This window comes from Musca domestica, unplaced genomic scaffold (assembly GCF_030504385.1).
Source record: "Musca domestica strain aabys unplaced genomic scaffold, Musca_domestica.polishedcontigs.V.1.1 22, whole genome shotgun sequence".
Lineage (NCBI taxonomy): Eukaryota > Metazoa > Arthropoda > Insecta > Diptera > Muscidae > Musca > Musca domestica.
Genome location: NW_026712262.1, coordinates 10,726,000 through 10,742,856, shown reverse-complemented (window position 1 = coordinate 10,742,856; position 16,857 = coordinate 10,726,000). Strand labels below are relative to the sequence as shown.

General features: G+C 35.7%; 1 protein-coding gene and 1 long non-coding RNA gene across 2 annotated transcripts; both read right to left on the bottom strand.

The window, feature by feature from the left end:
• Positions 1 to 4,745: 4,745 nt before the first annotated feature.
• On the bottom strand, positions 4,746 to 5,723 carry LOC101892186 (large ribosomal subunit protein uL16m). The gene is made up of 3 exons (XM_005189601.4): positions 5,568 to 5,723; positions 5,436 to 5,498; positions 4,746 to 5,382 (listed from the first exon to the last, which is right to left on the bottom strand). Exons 1-3 carry the CDS (start codon positions 5,605 to 5,607, stop codon positions 4,766 to 4,768), a joined length of 720 nt encoding a protein of 239 aa, XP_005189658.1. The 5' UTR covers positions 5,608 to 5,723; the 3' UTR covers positions 4,746 to 4,765.
• Positions 5,724 to 11,934: 6,211 nt separating this feature from the next.
• On the bottom strand, positions 11,935 to 16,227 carry LOC131802649 (uncharacterized). The gene is made up of 3 exons (XR_009342316.1): positions 16,014 to 16,227; positions 12,978 to 14,006; positions 11,935 to 12,919 (listed from the first exon to the last, which is right to left on the bottom strand). It is a non-coding gene; the product is annotated as an uncharacterized LOC131802649 (long non-coding RNA).
• Positions 16,228 to 16,857: the final 630 nt, after the last annotated feature.

Sequence of the window (16,857 nt, the reverse complement as noted above, 5' to 3'; positions counted from 1 at the left end):
ACTAATTTTAGCTTATGTTGATAATTTAAGAAGAAACAATCTTTGCAAAAAATAACACGTTTTGGTATCACCATCATATGAATTAAGGTATTTTCGGGGTCTTGGCAACCTTTTTCATTTTTTGGCCCTTATTTGGCATCTTTGTTTCTAAGGGGGAAGAGAACCTCTTCTTATAAAATTTTTATTTTTCGGAAAAGGGCGCATCTTAGTCTTGAGGCTACCTGGGGTAAAGAAGCCCTGGGGTAAAAAATCGTCTTACACATAATTATCCACATAGGCATTTATTTAAGTATAGTCCCCACATTAGTATACCCCCAAGTCCACTTTCCCAAGCAATGTGTGGTCAGAAAAGAAAATTTGGTATTCTATTGAATTTGTAACCCCCAAGAGAATATTGGTTGGGAACGTAGATTTGGGATGTACGTCTATATGAAATAAACTCTGAAATGTCAATTTGGGACTCATTCAGTAGGAAATTGTGGCAGAAACATGAAAAAAAAATACGAAATTATAAAGTAACTTTATTGGATCTCCACAATTTAAATGACAAACAGTTAATGCCCATCTTACGGTAATCGGAGCAAAAGAGTAATTTTTTGGCTATTCTGACAACATTCTGCCTTCAAGTATGAGGTGGACAAAACTGAATACCACGCAGTACGGGATTTTAAACGTTGGAAATGAAAATTTCAAATTATAGCTCATTTGAATGCTTTTTACAATATCAAAAATTGAGCTGAATTTTCACATGGGGCTATTATAGATGTTCTTTATCATATAGGTATTTAACACTCAAATTAAAGCCTATAGCTGAAAAATAAGATCAGGCTATTCAAAATATCTAAAACTGACGGTAATTATAATTTTTGCCATGAATACTAATTTATATTTAGTCATGGAGTCATTACTCAAAATCAAGTCATTACTTATAATCAAAATTGGAGTAATTATAATGGCGTCATTACTTATAATCAAAATTGTGCCGCCTACATAAGTCAGATCTGTGATTTATTATGCTTTAAAGACTAAAACTACGGGCCGGCAACGCGGACCGGGCCAGCTAGTATATATATATATATATATATATATATATATATATATATACTAGCTGGCCCGGTCCGCGTTGCCGGCCCGTAGTTTTTGTCTATTATGCATATTTGTCAAAGCATAATTATTCACAGATATGACTGATATAAGTGTTCCCGTACTGGTCGATTAAAAGTGTTTTAAAATACCTGTACCCATATTTAAGCCGTGGGCTTCAAAGGTGTGGATGTGCTATACAAATCTATTAAAAAGTATATATCAATCTTATCCCCATGTAAGGGATCAAATTAATTTTTAGTATGGTAAAAATCGTGAAATGAGCAGTAATTTGGAATTTGCTGTATTTTGTACACCTCATAATTGAGCGCTGAATGAATTAAGAATAGCCAAAGTTAATTACTTTTTTAAGCCATTAGCACCTCAGATTGTCCATTAGCGTTCTTATAAGTCCCCCTAACCATGTCGGTCTGTTTGTCCGCCAAAAAGTGGACTTGAGGGGGTACTATTATATGGAAAAAATTCTAAAATTTGTAGATATGTTCATATTTTTGTGTAAGTTTTCACCCCCCAAATACACATTTTTAGCCAAATCCTTTGAAATATGGTAAAATCAGGAGATACCATTGAAAACATTCTTCTAGCCCTTATAATCCAATATGACAAATAGAGACCAAATCAAAAATTTAACAGAACAACATAGCATGTCAAACTGAAAAACATTCCGCGTGATTTAAATGAGTAAAAATAGTTTTATCCACCATATTATCATATAGATGTATTTCCCAAATCTACGTTTCCAACCAATATTCTCTTGAGAGTTACAAATGCAATAGAATACAAAATTTTCTTTTCTGACCACACATTATATGTGAAAGTGGACTTGGGGATACTCCAATGTGGGGACTTTACTTAAATAAATTCCTATGTGGCAATTATCTGTATGATGGTTCCCTAACCCCTTAGAGACAAAGATGCCAAATAAGGGCCAAAATATGAAAAAAGTGGCCAAGACCCCAAAAATAGCTTAAATCATATGATGGTTATATAAATATAAAATCGGGTTGTACCCTTATCCGTGAGTTATGATCGATATCATGACCTGCAAAAGTGATTTAAGGTATCTTGAATGTTTGGGAAGAATTCCTGGAAGGATAGAAATCCTTTTCTTACTAAAAGTCCCATTCGCTCTATTATTTTTCACCCTTTAAATTTGGTATTTTACTGATTGTACTTCCAAAGAATTTTGCATTTTGAGCTCTCATTGGACGGATTATTGTCACATGAAAGAAGTAGGTCCACGCTTTGAAATGAGCTCCATTAGGCTTTTTCTGTCATTTTTGGTTGTTTAAATGTGTTCGCAAATACAAATTAAAAAAAAATGACAAAAGAAGAATAGCAAATTGAAAAAATCTTCAACTTGTTCGCTGATTTATTACAGCAAATGTTTAAAGACCCTTATTATTTTTTTAAAATTCGATTCCACTGAAAATCTTTTCGATTTTTTCCCGATTTGAGAATTTTTGCAATGAGATCTCTTTTTCGTGATTTTTTAGCGAATTTGAAAAAGTAATTATCTTTTAATTAATAATTATCTTTCTTTTGGTGTGACCGCGTTAAATTATTTCGATATCATCTATTCCGTTTCGCCACCATATAATTCGTTATTACACTTCCATGTAACCCGCCATCAATTTCAGTTCTCAAGAAATCAAGTCAATTAAATAAATTGGTTTTAATATTCGAATTCAAAAATAAAAAATAAAAAACACTACAAATGTACATTAGAAAAAAGCCAGTCAAAATAGAAAAAAATCATGCAAAATAAAACATTACTATTGTACATTTGAAAAGTCAAAATGAAAATGTTAATATATCACATTTTTACGCGATTTTTTTGGATATTATCCTTTTCGGAGAGGAGACAACTCCTAATTTGTGTGAATTGTTAAAATCAGTCCAGCGGTTCTTAAGTTATAAGCGTAGTAACTAACACAACTTACATTTATATATATAGATAAGTACTAAGTACTTATTTAGGGGCTGAGGAACTCGCCTACTTTTAAATCTATCTCTCTATATGTATGATTTTTTTTGGATTTTATTCTTTTCTGCCAAGAGGCAATTCCGAATTTGTCTAAATCGTTAAAATCAGACCGGCGGTCTTTATGTTATAAGAGTAGTAACTAACACAACTTTCTTTTACATATAGAGAGATAGATTTAAAAGTAGGCGAGTTCCTCAGCCCCTAAATAAGTACTTAGGGTTGGATGGAAAGCCAACAGCATCTCGTGTAATAATTATCAAACCGATATCTTCACTATTTTGGCAAATATAAAGATTTTAGATAAATCGTAATAGTGGACGTAAAAGGAGGCGTGGTTAACATTTTTTCTTTAAAAACCTAACTCGGGGTATGACGAACGTTTGTACAAAAAATTATGCAAATCGGTCCAGCCGTTTTCAACTGATTCCGTTACCAACAAACAACAATTGATTTATATATATATATATATATATATATATATATATATATATATATATATTTATATATATATATATATATATATATATATATATATATATATATATATATATATATATATATATATATTTATATATATATATATATATATATATATATATATATATATATATATATATATATATATATATATATATTTATATATATATATATATATATATATATATATATATATATATATAATATATATATATATATATATGTATATATATATGTAGAAATGTGTATTTTTATCGGTCTGTTCCAGTACCTGCAAGAATCTACAACTTTCGCAATATTTTTCGATATCATAAAGAGAAAATCGGTTATCATAGTAAAAACTTTTACATTCTTGCAGTTCTGGAACAGAACAAGAGTAATGCAAATCTGAAAGTAGAGTATGTGTATCCGATATTTGGATATTTGCTTGCGAATTCTAGTTAGTTGGTTGGAAAAATACGCATCCGAATTATTTAAATATAGAATTGAGTTACATAGTAATCCCCTGAATATAATACTCCTTTTCCAGATGTAATTTGAAACATTTTTGTTTTAATTCGTAACATTTCATTTGTAATTCGAGAATTCCATTTGTAATTCAATATATTTCAAATGTTATTCGAAAATGTAATTTTAAATCGAAATTATTTCATTTGATATATGATAAATGTTTTCAATTCTTTAAAAAATTTGAGTACAAAAATCGAAATAACGAATATCGGTGACTTATATAAAAATTGTTCAATATAAGAACCCATTACAGAATCCAAATTCTGATTTTTTAGTAATCTCGTTAGAGGTCGTCAAAATACCAAATATTGGAAAGTTCCTTTATATGGGGGCCATAGGAAAACGTGGACCTATATAGGCAATGTTCTGCGACAGGAGGTAGAACCCATTACAAACTCTAAATACCGAATTTTAAATTATTCCGTTAAAAAGCATGAGTTCCAGTTATATGGGGGATATAAGAAAACGTTGAACTTTACCTATCTGCAGACAATAGTCAACTCTAGGCAAAATTTTAACCTCCTATCAGATACAGTTTGGACTCTAGCATGATTACAGACAACAGACCGAATGACGGACAGACATTGTTAAATCGACTTAGAATTTTACTCTGATCAGGATTATATGTACTTTGTTGAATCTTAAATTATTAAAAAACACATGAGCATCAAACAAATTTGTTATTTATTATACATATTTTCCGAACCACTTATGATCTACTGGAGAGAGCCATCGATGGCAACCGCTTAAATTATTTTGCATAACATATTTCATTGAGAATGGATTTTGATTCTCTTTCTGCAAAAGTTCATTCGTGTGTGCTCGTTGATCAAGAATTTCTTGGGATACAACTTCGGCCTTGAACGGTAATATGTTTGCAACTAGATCCAAGAAAGGCTTAACTTCTGCGAATTCACATTTTCCAGATATTTCCAAAATAACTCTACCAGATTTTACTGGCGTAACGTAATGGTCGATAGCTCCTTTTCCTCCTCCCATGCGCTGTCCTTGCCCTTTTTTAGTCACCGGTTGCCACGGAGCTGGAACTCTCCAAATTGCAAACATTCTGTTTGTATCCATTTTGCGACCAATGGTAAGGCGCATCATTTCAAAATGCCCCCAACGTAATCGCCCACCGCCGCTAGCAATTATTCCATATTGCTTATGCAAAAGGTTGTTATGTAGCACTTCGGGCCCACGCATGAAACGTAATTTCTTTTGCATTTTGGGAGGCCTCAAATTGGGAGGGTATTGCGGCACTCTTTCCATAATACGTAACTTCGGTCTTTCAACCTGTTTAAAGTCTAAACTTATAGATTTTAGTAACACTAAGATTTTAATTTTTGACTTGACATACCCGTATATTTGACCGGTGGTGCAAAATATTTTAGACCTGCCGAGCTTCTTTGGTTAATTAAAGCTGTTGAAATATTTCATTGTAACGATTATTAAATCATATATAATAATATTTGGGTCGCAGTATTCATACCCTTCACATTTTGTAGCAAGAGTTTGGAGTTTCGTAACATGATGGAGAAGTAAAAGATTATTATGTTTACACACTATTAGAGTCGTGAGGTTCCGTGGCGAACTAGTTCAATGAACCTTTAAGATGAAAGGAACCATTTGAACCAAGGTATATTAAATAGGTAGTGTCGTCAGCAAATTCCACAACGAAATTCTTAAAAACAATAAATGTCAAAAAATAACAAAAAAAAAAAAAAGATGGAAATGGAAAATTTTTCTAGTCAAAATATTTGAACAATTTACATTTTTTCTGCACATTCTTCTTAGAAGATAATACTGAAGATATTCCTAAAGAGAAACATTTTCCAACCAATGCACACTTACAAGGTAGAACAAAGCGACTCCTTAATACAATTTTTTCTTTCGGTGCCCATATTCAAAACAGACTGACCTTTGTTTTATATAAAACTGAAAATAATTTGAAATTATGTTGTTGCAAAATGGTCAGGCTTAATCCCTTTATTGTTTTTTTTAGAAAAGCAATGTTTGTTTATTGGTGGAGAACGATGGTAATGTTTGAAATTATTTCAAATTTAGAGACAACAGATATGTGTTTTATACACGTTAACGGGCAACAAAATGGACTATTTTGGTATAAAACAATCTTGTCCTACTTCCTTCAATTTTGTGGAGAAATACCAAAATTACTTATAAATTTTGTGCGTTTTCCCCAAAATAATAATTGGGGAAAACAAATTGTTGCATGTTTAATACTCCAATACAGGTTTGCATTTTCCTAACTTCCTTGAAGTTAAGCAACTTTTCTTATTGAGCAATGCTTCCAACCATGGTACAATCATGGTACAATGAATTCAAGGTAGGGCAGAACTACCATATGATTTCAATTTTTTATTTTTCTGGCTTAATACGTCAACTTCATTTGTTAATGTGTGCGTATTCTTTTCAATAATAAAAAAAATTGTTCATAAAATATTCAAATTCGGGTGTTTTCAAAATGCTTATTGCAACATATGCAACGACAAAGTCTACAGTTTTTGTCGCGAAATAAACCATAAGAGATATATAGAACATTATTTTGAAAAGAAATTTCATTCAGTTTTCGCGGTTTTAAATTATTTATTCAAAATCAATGCAACAAGTTTTTTGTTTTTTTTTTACTGTTTTGATAGTGATTCTGACATTACAAGCCAAACAGGTACCATGGGTACAATGAAGACAAGGTAGGCTAACTTTGAAAAAAATTGCAAATATAGAGGTCTACCTGTTTGGCTTGAAATGTCAGAATTATTATCAAAACAATAAAAGACAAACAATATTGATTTTGAATAAATAATTGAAGACCGCGTAAACTGAATGAAAGGTAAACATTTCTTTTCAAAATCATGTTCTATATATCCCTAAAGGTTTATTTCGCTACGAAAACTGTAGATTTTACCGATGCAATAACCTTTTTGAAACACCCGAATTCGAATATTTTCCTAATTTTTATACCCTCCACCTTGGAAAAGAGGGTATATTCCACGTTTTGGTATAGCCCCCATATAACGGTACCTCACGGTATTCGGCACTTTGATGGCTTTTGTCACATTTTCCCACGAATATGTCTAAAAATTGGTATTTGTGGGTCATAATTGGTTCTAATGTTTCCATTACCCTGAGGTGGAGGGTATTAAAAGTTCGGCTCAACCGAACTTAATGTTTTTTATTTGTTTTTTTTTTTTTTTTGAGTACACGCACGTAAGCAAATAAAGTTGACATATTAAAACAAGAAAAAAATTGAAATCATATGATATCATAGCCCTACCTTGTTTTTATTATAACATGCTTCCAACTACCATTTTTGTTGTTGTTATAGCAGCAGTACATGCATGTGTTTGCGTTCTGCTAATCTAGTTCCAGCTCCAGGTTTAGAAATTCGTCTACTTTAATGGGCTGTAGCCAGAGATCTTCTGGAGTCAGTTGGGTAGGTTTGGCTGTGCAATTAAAGAGATGTAGCGTATTGTGCGGGCCTGTATCGCACGCCGGGCAGGCGTCACCTACATATTCATCAATTCGTGCCCAATACGAATTGAGACGACTATACCATCCTGAACATAATTGCGCCAAAACTACCCTGGTTTGTCTGAAAGCTGACGTTCTTCAGCTGCAAGGATTGGGGGTGGACTCCGAGACTGCATCGGTATAAATGCCACTCAGACCAGTCTGATAGGCTTCTTGATCTAGAGATTCTATCTTGTAGCGCTGGACCTCCCTCTCTAGCTCATGTATGTCCTTCCTGACACACCTTGGTGGGGGAAATTTATCCACCATATGATGGTTGGGATGACTCTCACGGTAACACCCAAGCAGGTACTGCAACGAAAGCATATGATTATGCTGACGTAAGGGAAGGACTTTCGCCTCCTCATGTAGATGGTCCACTGGTGTCATGAGAAGGCACCCTGTCGCTGTTCTCAGGGCAGCGTTCTGGCAGGTCTTGATATGCTTCCACTGCGTAGCACTAGTATTCGCAGACCACACTAGGCTGCACACTCGCATTATAAGAGGTCAACAAAGTTTCCATGTCCGCACCCCAAGTGATTCCAGCTAGCGCCTTAAGGACCTTGTTCCTACTTTTCATCTTGTCGCAGATAGCTGCGGCTTGCGCGGACGACTTGAACATGCTGTCGAATGTGTCCCCTAGAATCATGGGGTAGTTCATGGTCGGTATTAAATTTCCCTCGACCTGAACATTCAGACCATATGGTACAGAGTGTGGCTGTTGATTTCGTGCAGATATTTTCATATTCCTCGCGTGGAAGTATGCGGCAAGTTCCGCGAGATCGGGTTCAGCCTTTCGCATATGTTATCGACCACAGGGCCCGACTCCATGATCGTACAATCATCCACTTACGTTACGATCTCAATGCCGTCTGGAGGGCGAGGAATTCCGGAAAGGTAGAGGTTAAACAGTTCCGGTGATATCCCCCACCTTGAGGAAATCTACGGGCTTTGGACTTCTTGTTCCGGAATTCCACGCACGATTATCCAACGTTTCAAACTTGGCCGGAGGGTAGTTCTCTTCACATCCGTCAGTATGGCATGATTGACCTATCAAATGCCTTTGATAGGTCAAGGGCTACCAAGTCCTACTTATATGTGTGGAAATGACGTGTAATGCTGTTGTGGTACTATGTTGTGGACGGACTCCGTGCTGGTGGTTGGCAGCTGTATAGCTTCCTCTAATGCAGGGAAGGAGTAAAGCCTCAAGAGTCTTAGCTACTGGCGACAAAAGCGAAATCTGCCTGACAATTCGCCTTTACTGGCATCCTTGCCTGGCTTCAGTAGCAGGACCACCCGGCCCATTTTCCAGGTTTCGGGCACTATATGGGTGGCTAGCGACAAATTGAGAACTTTCGTTAAGTACTCGAGTCCCGGAGTATCCAGCTGCTTCAACATTACCATCGAGATTCCGTCCGGGCCCAACGCTTTGGATGACTTAGCGTTACGGATGACATTTGCAACATCACCCATCGTAAACTGTGGTGGTTCCTCCTCAGCGGGAAGAGATCTGATACGACGTAGTACTCTTCGCTTCGCCCTATCGCTCTCGGGGTGCTCGACAAATTGTTGGTTAAAATACTCCGCGCACCTCTTCGGATCAGTCACCGTTACGTCGTTAAAAGTGACTGAGGTCCTATCATCCTTTTTTCCAGGGTTCGAGAGCGACTTAACCGTTACCCACAGCTTACTCAAATCGGTTCCAATGCTGCAGGATTTAAGATGGTCTCTGATGAGGACGACGAAAAAGTGGACTCACTGGGGACTACGTTACTGCAGCAAGTCGCAACATAATCCCTTTCGCTGTAGTCTCGCAAATGCCTAATTCCGGAACAGTTCTTGAAGTGCACCCATTCTCTACATCTATTACATCGCACCGAAACAGATCTGTGGTGGATGACTTTCTGACAAACCGAGCAGAACCAAGGTCCGGGGTTTTCCTCAATCCCGGCACGGACCAATAAAGTCCGGAGCAAGCATTCCGGGATATGCTGCTCCCAATGCAGAAAAATAAACAAACACAAACTTGCACATACTGAGTTGGCAGCCGCTGGCCGAAACTGAGATCTTGTTGTTTCGGGTCAATCCGGTATCGTAGATCCCGCTGCCGTGGGATTGTACCATTTTTGTGCACATTTTTAATGCATTTTATACCCTTTTTTGTACCCTCCACCATAGTATGGAGGGTAAATTAAGTTTGTCGTTTCGTTTGTAACACGTCGAAATATGCATTTTAGGCCCCACAAAATTCTATGTCGCTTTATCAATGTCCGTCCGTCCGTCTGTCTGTCTGTGGAAATCACTCTAGCTTCCGAACGAAATGAAGTAGGTTGATAAAATTTTACTGAAATTTGTATTTTGGTATTGAAAATGAGCCATGTAGATCCACTTCTTCGTATAGCCCCCATATAACGGCACCCCCCGATATTCAGTATTTTGACGATTTTAGCGACATTATTTACCGGAATTGTTCCAAATTTTGTACTTGAAGTTGGTCATAGATACTACAGTGTAAAACAGAAAATGGGCCATTTAGGTCCACTTCTTCGTATAGCCCCATATAACGGTACCCCCCGATATTCGGTATTCTGATGATATTAGTGACATTATTTACCGGAATTGTTTCAAATTTGGTGTTTGAAGTTCGTAATAGATACTACAGAATAAAGCAGAAAATGGGCCATTTAGGTCCACTTCTTCGTATAGCCCCCATATAACGGTACTTCCCGATATTCGGTATTCTGATGATTTTAGCGACATTATTTACCGGAATTGTTTCAAATTTCGCATTTGAAGTTCGTAATGGATACAACAGCCTATGACAAAAAACATGCAAGTCCACGTTTTACAACTCCCATAGTTCCTCCCTATATTCGGAATTTTGATGATTTTAGCTACATTATAAAGAGATTTCTTTTTTAAAGTTTCGCATTGAATATTGTAATAGCTTGAGACAAAAGTTGCCTATGTAGGTCCACGTCGTCGTACAGCCCTAATATACGGCTACATTCTGTATTTTAAGATTTTAACAGAATTTTTAACAGATTTTATTTTTTTGCAAAATTGCCAAATTTGTACCAAATGGTGGAGGATATTCAAAGTTCGGCCCGGCCGAACTTACAGCTTTTTTACTAGTTTTTTTTTCATTTTTAACTTTGTCATTCCGTTTGTAACATCGTTAAATATTCGTCGTAGACCCCATAAAGTATATATATTTATAATCAGCATAAAATTCTAAGTCGATTTAACGATGTCCGTCTGTTGAGATCACGATACAGCCCAGAGTATTTGACGTAGAGCGCCAAAATTTAGCAGAGCAATTTGTATTGTGTCTAGGATGGTTGGCATTAAAATAAGATATATCCGTCCATGTGTTGGTATAGGCCCCATATAACGGCACCTCCCGATATTCGGTATTTTGATGATTTATGCAACGTTTTTCACGGATTTGTCTGAAAATTAGTATTTGTAGGTCATAATGGGTACTAGTTTCTGTGGCGAAACATTGTATGTACAGGTCCACGCTTTGGAATAGCCCCGATATAACGGTATCTCCCGGTATTCGGTATTTTGATGGTTTTTGTCATATTTTTTCACGGATTTGTCTAAGAATTGGTATTTGTTGTTTATAATGAGTTCCAGCTCCGGTGGCAAAACATTGCATGTATGGGTCCACGATTTGGTTCAGCCCCCATATAACGGTACCTCCCAATATTCGGTATTTTTATGGTTTTTGCTGCATTTTTTCTCTGATTTGTCTAAAAATTGGTATTTGTAGGTCATAATGGGTCCCAGTTCATGTGCCGAATCATTGTAATTATAGGTCCACGTTTTGGTATAGTCCCTATATAACGGTACCTCCCGATATTTGGTAATTTGATGATTTTTGCCACATTTTTTCACGGATTTGTCTGAAAATTGGTATTTGTAGGTCATAATGGGTTCTAGCTCCTTTGGCGAAACATTGCATGTATAGGTCCACGATTTGATGTAGCCCCCATATAACGGTACCTCCCGGTATTCGGCATTTTAATGGTTTTTGCCACTTTTCTTCGTGGATTTGTCTAGAAATTGGTATTTGTTGGTCTTAATGGGTTCTAGCTCTTTTGGTGAAACACTGTATGTATAGGTCCACGTTTTTTGTATAGCCTCATATAGCCGTATTTCCCAATATTCGGCATTTTGATAGTATAATAATTTTTTGGCACATTTCCCCATGAATATGTCTAAAAATTGGTAAAGTGGGTCATAATATGCTCTAATGTTTCTTTAACCCTAAGGTGGAGGGTATTAAAATTTTGGTCCAGCCGAACTTAATGCTTTTTGAGTTTTGCCTTGTTAAGGCGAAGATCATATGTTTTATGATTTATGTGTTTGTTTCCTCTTTCGAGACGAGCTTAATGATCTGAAATTTGCAGTGAAAAGGAAAGCCAGATAGACACTATCACACACTCACCACTATGCGACGCGTTTCGCCGTTGGTTAAGGGGCTCATCAGGCATATTTGGTGTGGATGATGGCTTACAAGGGCCGTTCTCTGGAAAGTAGTATATATTTCGAACTTATTGCAAATTAGCATATGCGAATTATACACTAGAAACTCTCCAGGTTCGACTCAAGTTCTATTGGTAGATCTTTTTCACAGCAAAGTTTTGTTTTTGTAGTGATGGATTTTTTGTCCACAACAACTACATTGCTTCCAATGCATACACTTGTTTTAGTGCTGCTTCTAGAAAGACGGGTTAATGGCTCTGAACGTAGAGACGGCAACTTCTAGTTGGCTGCACACCGAGGTCCGCGGTTCAAATCCCACAGCCAGGCTCGGCTGAATTTTTGAGTTTTGCCTTGTTAAGGCAAGTTTTTTACTTCTTTTTCTTTTTTGGTTTTGATTTTTTTTTTTCTTATTTGTAATATTAGTTTAATTTATTGAATATTTCATACATTTTGATAAAAATAACAATAATTATTGATATCTTACGTACTATTATTTTTTATAGAGGGGTTGTCAATACAATTACCCTATATTTTTCATGATCTAATTTTTATTATTATTTTTTTTTTCAAGATATAGATGTGTTTTTTGTGAGTAGGTTATTCATATTAGTTTAGATGTGATTAGTGATTAGATTAGTTTAGAGTGATTCGCGGAATACGGAAATAGTCTTACGGATATAATGTTGCTTTCTTACATACAGTTAAATATAATCATCTCGCGGACTACAATAATAATTACTTCACAGAAACGGCCTCCATTTTACCATACTACTGTAGAAGTATAACAGTGGGCGACGAAAAACGTTGATCATACAAGAACTGAAAATAATAAGAGGGTAACACAAACATTCGGTTGTATTCTTTGTAGCTTACTTACGTTAGAGGCACTAGCTATGCCACAGAGTTGTATGCCATAAGTCCAAATTGGCTTTATTACTGTCTTATATAATACGACTTTGTATTCCAATTTAATAGAAGAACATTTATCAATTATCACGTCAAAATTGGCCTTTTTAGTTTAATTTGGATAATTTTTCGTCGATGATTTGTTTCCATGTAAGTCTTCTTTGTATTACCGATATGGATCCGTTGGATCTTTTCCATGTTTCGGAATCATTATGTGTTTATCAAATTATGTTTATTATCAAATGTGTTTACTGTTTCTTCTGTAGTTTTTGCCCAAGTACCATTTTTTAGGCGAATTGAAGATCCGTGGGCGATAGATATTTTCAAGTTTTTTGTGGCTTTCCATAAGCTGTAGTCAGTTATCTCTGTGGGTTCCAGGTTATTTAAGAATATTTTTAAGTTTCGCTCTTCGTGCTTGCTTTAGAAGTTTTTCACATTCTTTTAGCCTAGAGGAGCGGTGTTTCTGTCATTCTCTTGTGGCTTTCCTTTTTCAAAACAGGTGTTTTCGAATGGTCGATGGCTTGTAGGGATTATTTTCTGGCTTAGGAAATTTAGTGGTGTTGACTATCGAAGTAAATATTTTAACTGCATTGCCAATTTCTTATTCGGACTTTAGGGAAGTGTTAAGATTCGCATGTGTGCTGACATATGTTCTGTACTTTTGTAAAAATTTTTGCAATTTCATATTTATGGTTAAAAAAACACTTGGCATGACCACACTACCTAGCAGATAATCCTTGAATGGAACCATACTACATTGAAATCAAGAAAGGGCAAAGCTTCCAACGATTTCAATTTTTTTTATTTTCTTGTCTTGTCCATATTGTACCATAATATATGCTCTGATCCAACAGAACCTGCAAAGTCTACGGGTTTTGCATTTTTTTGATATCATAAAGGGAAAATGGGATGTCGTAGTAAAGTTTTACATTCTTGCAGTTCTGGAACAGGCCAATAAACTACAATGTGACCATTTATATTTTTCGTCAGAGCGGGAAGCCTGCGGAATTTTGTAAAAAAAAAAAATTATGCATTTAAAAACAAATTTTATTCAAAAACGGAGAGAATGCGTATAAATCTAATTTATGAAATTAATCTTATGTCTAAGTATTTGTTTTATATTTGTCAGCAGAGCAAATTAGTTTTAAAATATCGGGTCTAGTTTTCAAGTAGGAATGGAGCTGATTACATTGTTTGTTGATGTTAGTCTTAGTAATTAAAATAGCTTTTAAAACTGTCACACTTAACTGCGTTTTTTCACTTGTCCATATTTTATTCATTAGGGAAAAAACTCTTTCGACAGGTGCGTTACTTCCAGGCATACATAAAACATACTCAATAATTGTGCGAAAGTTTGTGCAGTTGAGATTATTAGCACGGAAGTGTTTAAACAGCTCCACCCAACGGTCTTCAGTAGCAACATTCTCATCGTTCCAGCTTTTGATTTTTTCAACTGTGACGTAACTGGAAATTATCGAAAACTCATCGAACACCTCCGTATCTTGGCTACTGCTAAGAAATCTTTGTGTGATCAGCAAATCCGTCACATTCTGTACGTCTTCCCAAGTAGGGACTTTTCTCAAATTTGACCATTCAAATACTGGTAGTTGTGCATTGAACTGGCACCACTGTTCCAAGTATTCTTTACTTGTCTTATAAAAATCCGCTGCGCAGTTTTCACATTCTGCTCATCAACAGCAACGTCAGTTTTTTGTAATTTTACCAGTAGATTGCGGACGGAATGAGGAAGGAAAATCGAATTCTCTTTAAGTTCTAAGTTATCTCGGAGACGATTAATTTCATTCGCAGACTCTATTGCGGACACGTTTTGTCCCTCGATTTTCAACACGGCTTGATGAAAAATCGCTGTCTGTGCGTGCAAAAAATATAACCACAATTCAGAGCTGGGATTTTCGAAAAACGTTTTTAAAATAGTAGGGCATTTATATATGCTCAGAAAATAGTTTTTCAAAGGCTGAAACATTTTTAAAATTCTCTCAAGCGCCGGCATTAAAGCAAGCCCCCTTGTTTTACTGTAGCCCAACAGTTTCTGATACTCTGTGTCGGTGGAATCACAGAACTCTTTCAGAACTTCTACCCGAATGCTGTAGATGTAGAAGAATGAATAAATTTTCACAATGATGCATTCGAAGTCAACAGGGAGACAATCTGCGGCTGTTTTGATAGCATTATGAATTATATGGGCTCCACACCCAATCCCAATGAGCTGCCTTCCGACGGATAGGTTCAATTTCGCGTAAACATTATTTATCTCTTTTCTATTCTTTCCTCCGAAATTGCAGTTTGTATTGTCTGCACAAAATGCCACAATTCTCTTATTCAAATCATTGCAAGATAATACTTCTTTCAAATAATCCACAATTATATCAGATGATTCGCCTGGCTGCTTTTGAAACTCTAAAATCCTGACTCTCACGCCTTCGTATGGTACAAAATAGCGAACTAAAACAGGGAATAATTTTATTGAGCCATGATTGGAAGCATCGGTTAATAAAGATATGCAGTGGGCTTCGTGAAGGTGTTCTTTCAATTCGTCCATCGCCATAGGTTCCAGCACATTTACAACTATAGCTTGTGATTTTGTACGGGCACATCTAAATTTTTGCTCAAAACATGTTTGTATTAGATTTGAAGCACAGTCATTCGAACGAAAACTGTGGTTTTCTTGCACTGTGTGGTACGCCCACGCACCCTCCGCTGCAGCTATATCCAAGTCTTTGGAAGTCGCCAAATTTGTTCTTTTAAAAAAAGAAAGCATTGACGAGCTTGAAGCGGCAGCTTGATCAGAAAGCTTGTGTTTTTCCGATTTTAAATGCTTCTCAATATCACTGGCACCACCATGTCCAACACTAAAATCAGTACGACATTTTTCACACGTAACGTCTGATTCACCACTTCTTTGTTTTATAAATGGATACTTATTTTGCAAAGAAATGTTAGAAGTACACTTGCGATTAGGCATTATTGTAATGTTACAATCACTAACATTGAAAATAAATTGTTTGACTTTGCTCGCCTTCTCCGACTTCGCGATGAAAAGATACCAGAACAATTTAGAGCGTCTATGCTTAGGGTACTGACAGAGTGACAGAAACTTTTTCTGTTTTTATAAGCATTTTTAATTTTGTGATTTCCCTTGTTATGCTGGAGTTAATGTCAACGCCATCGACGACGCCGAAAAAGTTGAAACAGATTGAACTTTTTCGGCGTCGAATTTCTTACGGCGTTAAGATTAACTGCTCTCATAAAATTTCATACGATTTAATTTTTTTGACATTTGACGCCGTCGACGACGTCGACATTAACTCCAGCATTAGCATTACAAAATCTTTCGAGTTAATTTTAATGTTAATGTTGCTTGAAAAAAACTATTCAAATAAATTATATGTTCACGGGGAAAAAATAACTCATGTATTTTTCATCAATATCCAGTATTTTCGAAAGCGGGACATTTTTGCTCTAGCTGGGGACAGCGGGACAGATAACCTCAAAGCGGGACTGTCCCGCCCAAAGCGGGACGTATGGTCACGTTATGTATGCATCAGCTACAGCAACTAACATTTTACAAATATTGGTATTCTAGAAACTATAAAGCCTTTCTGACAATTGAATTTGAAATAAAAAATAATAATAAAAGCAAATGATTTCTTAAAAAAAGGAATGCTGCAATTACATTTTTGCTACTAGATTTTTGGAGCAAATTTTTATATTTCTACGCCCTAAGACAAAAAATATGTTTTTTTTTTTTTTGAATAAGCTACATATCACGTTTTTAGCTGCTGATCATATACAAGATGTGAAAAGCAACGTACCGAACGAAGAAATATTTA

Bases quoted from the DNA above. Each gene is read 5' to 3' on its own strand.
- LOC101892186 (XM_005189601.4), bottom strand. From the start codon at position 5,607: ATGTTACGAAACTCCAAACTCTTGCTACAAAATGTGAAGG. The intron at 5,499-5,567 runs GTATGAATACTG...ATATTTCAACAG, and splicing joins CTTGCTACAAAATGTGAAGG to CTTTAATTAACCAAAGAAGC. The intron at 5,383-5,435 runs GTATGTCAAGTC...CTATAAGTTTAG, and splicing joins ACCACCGGTCAAATATACGG to ACTTTAAACAGGTTGAAAGA.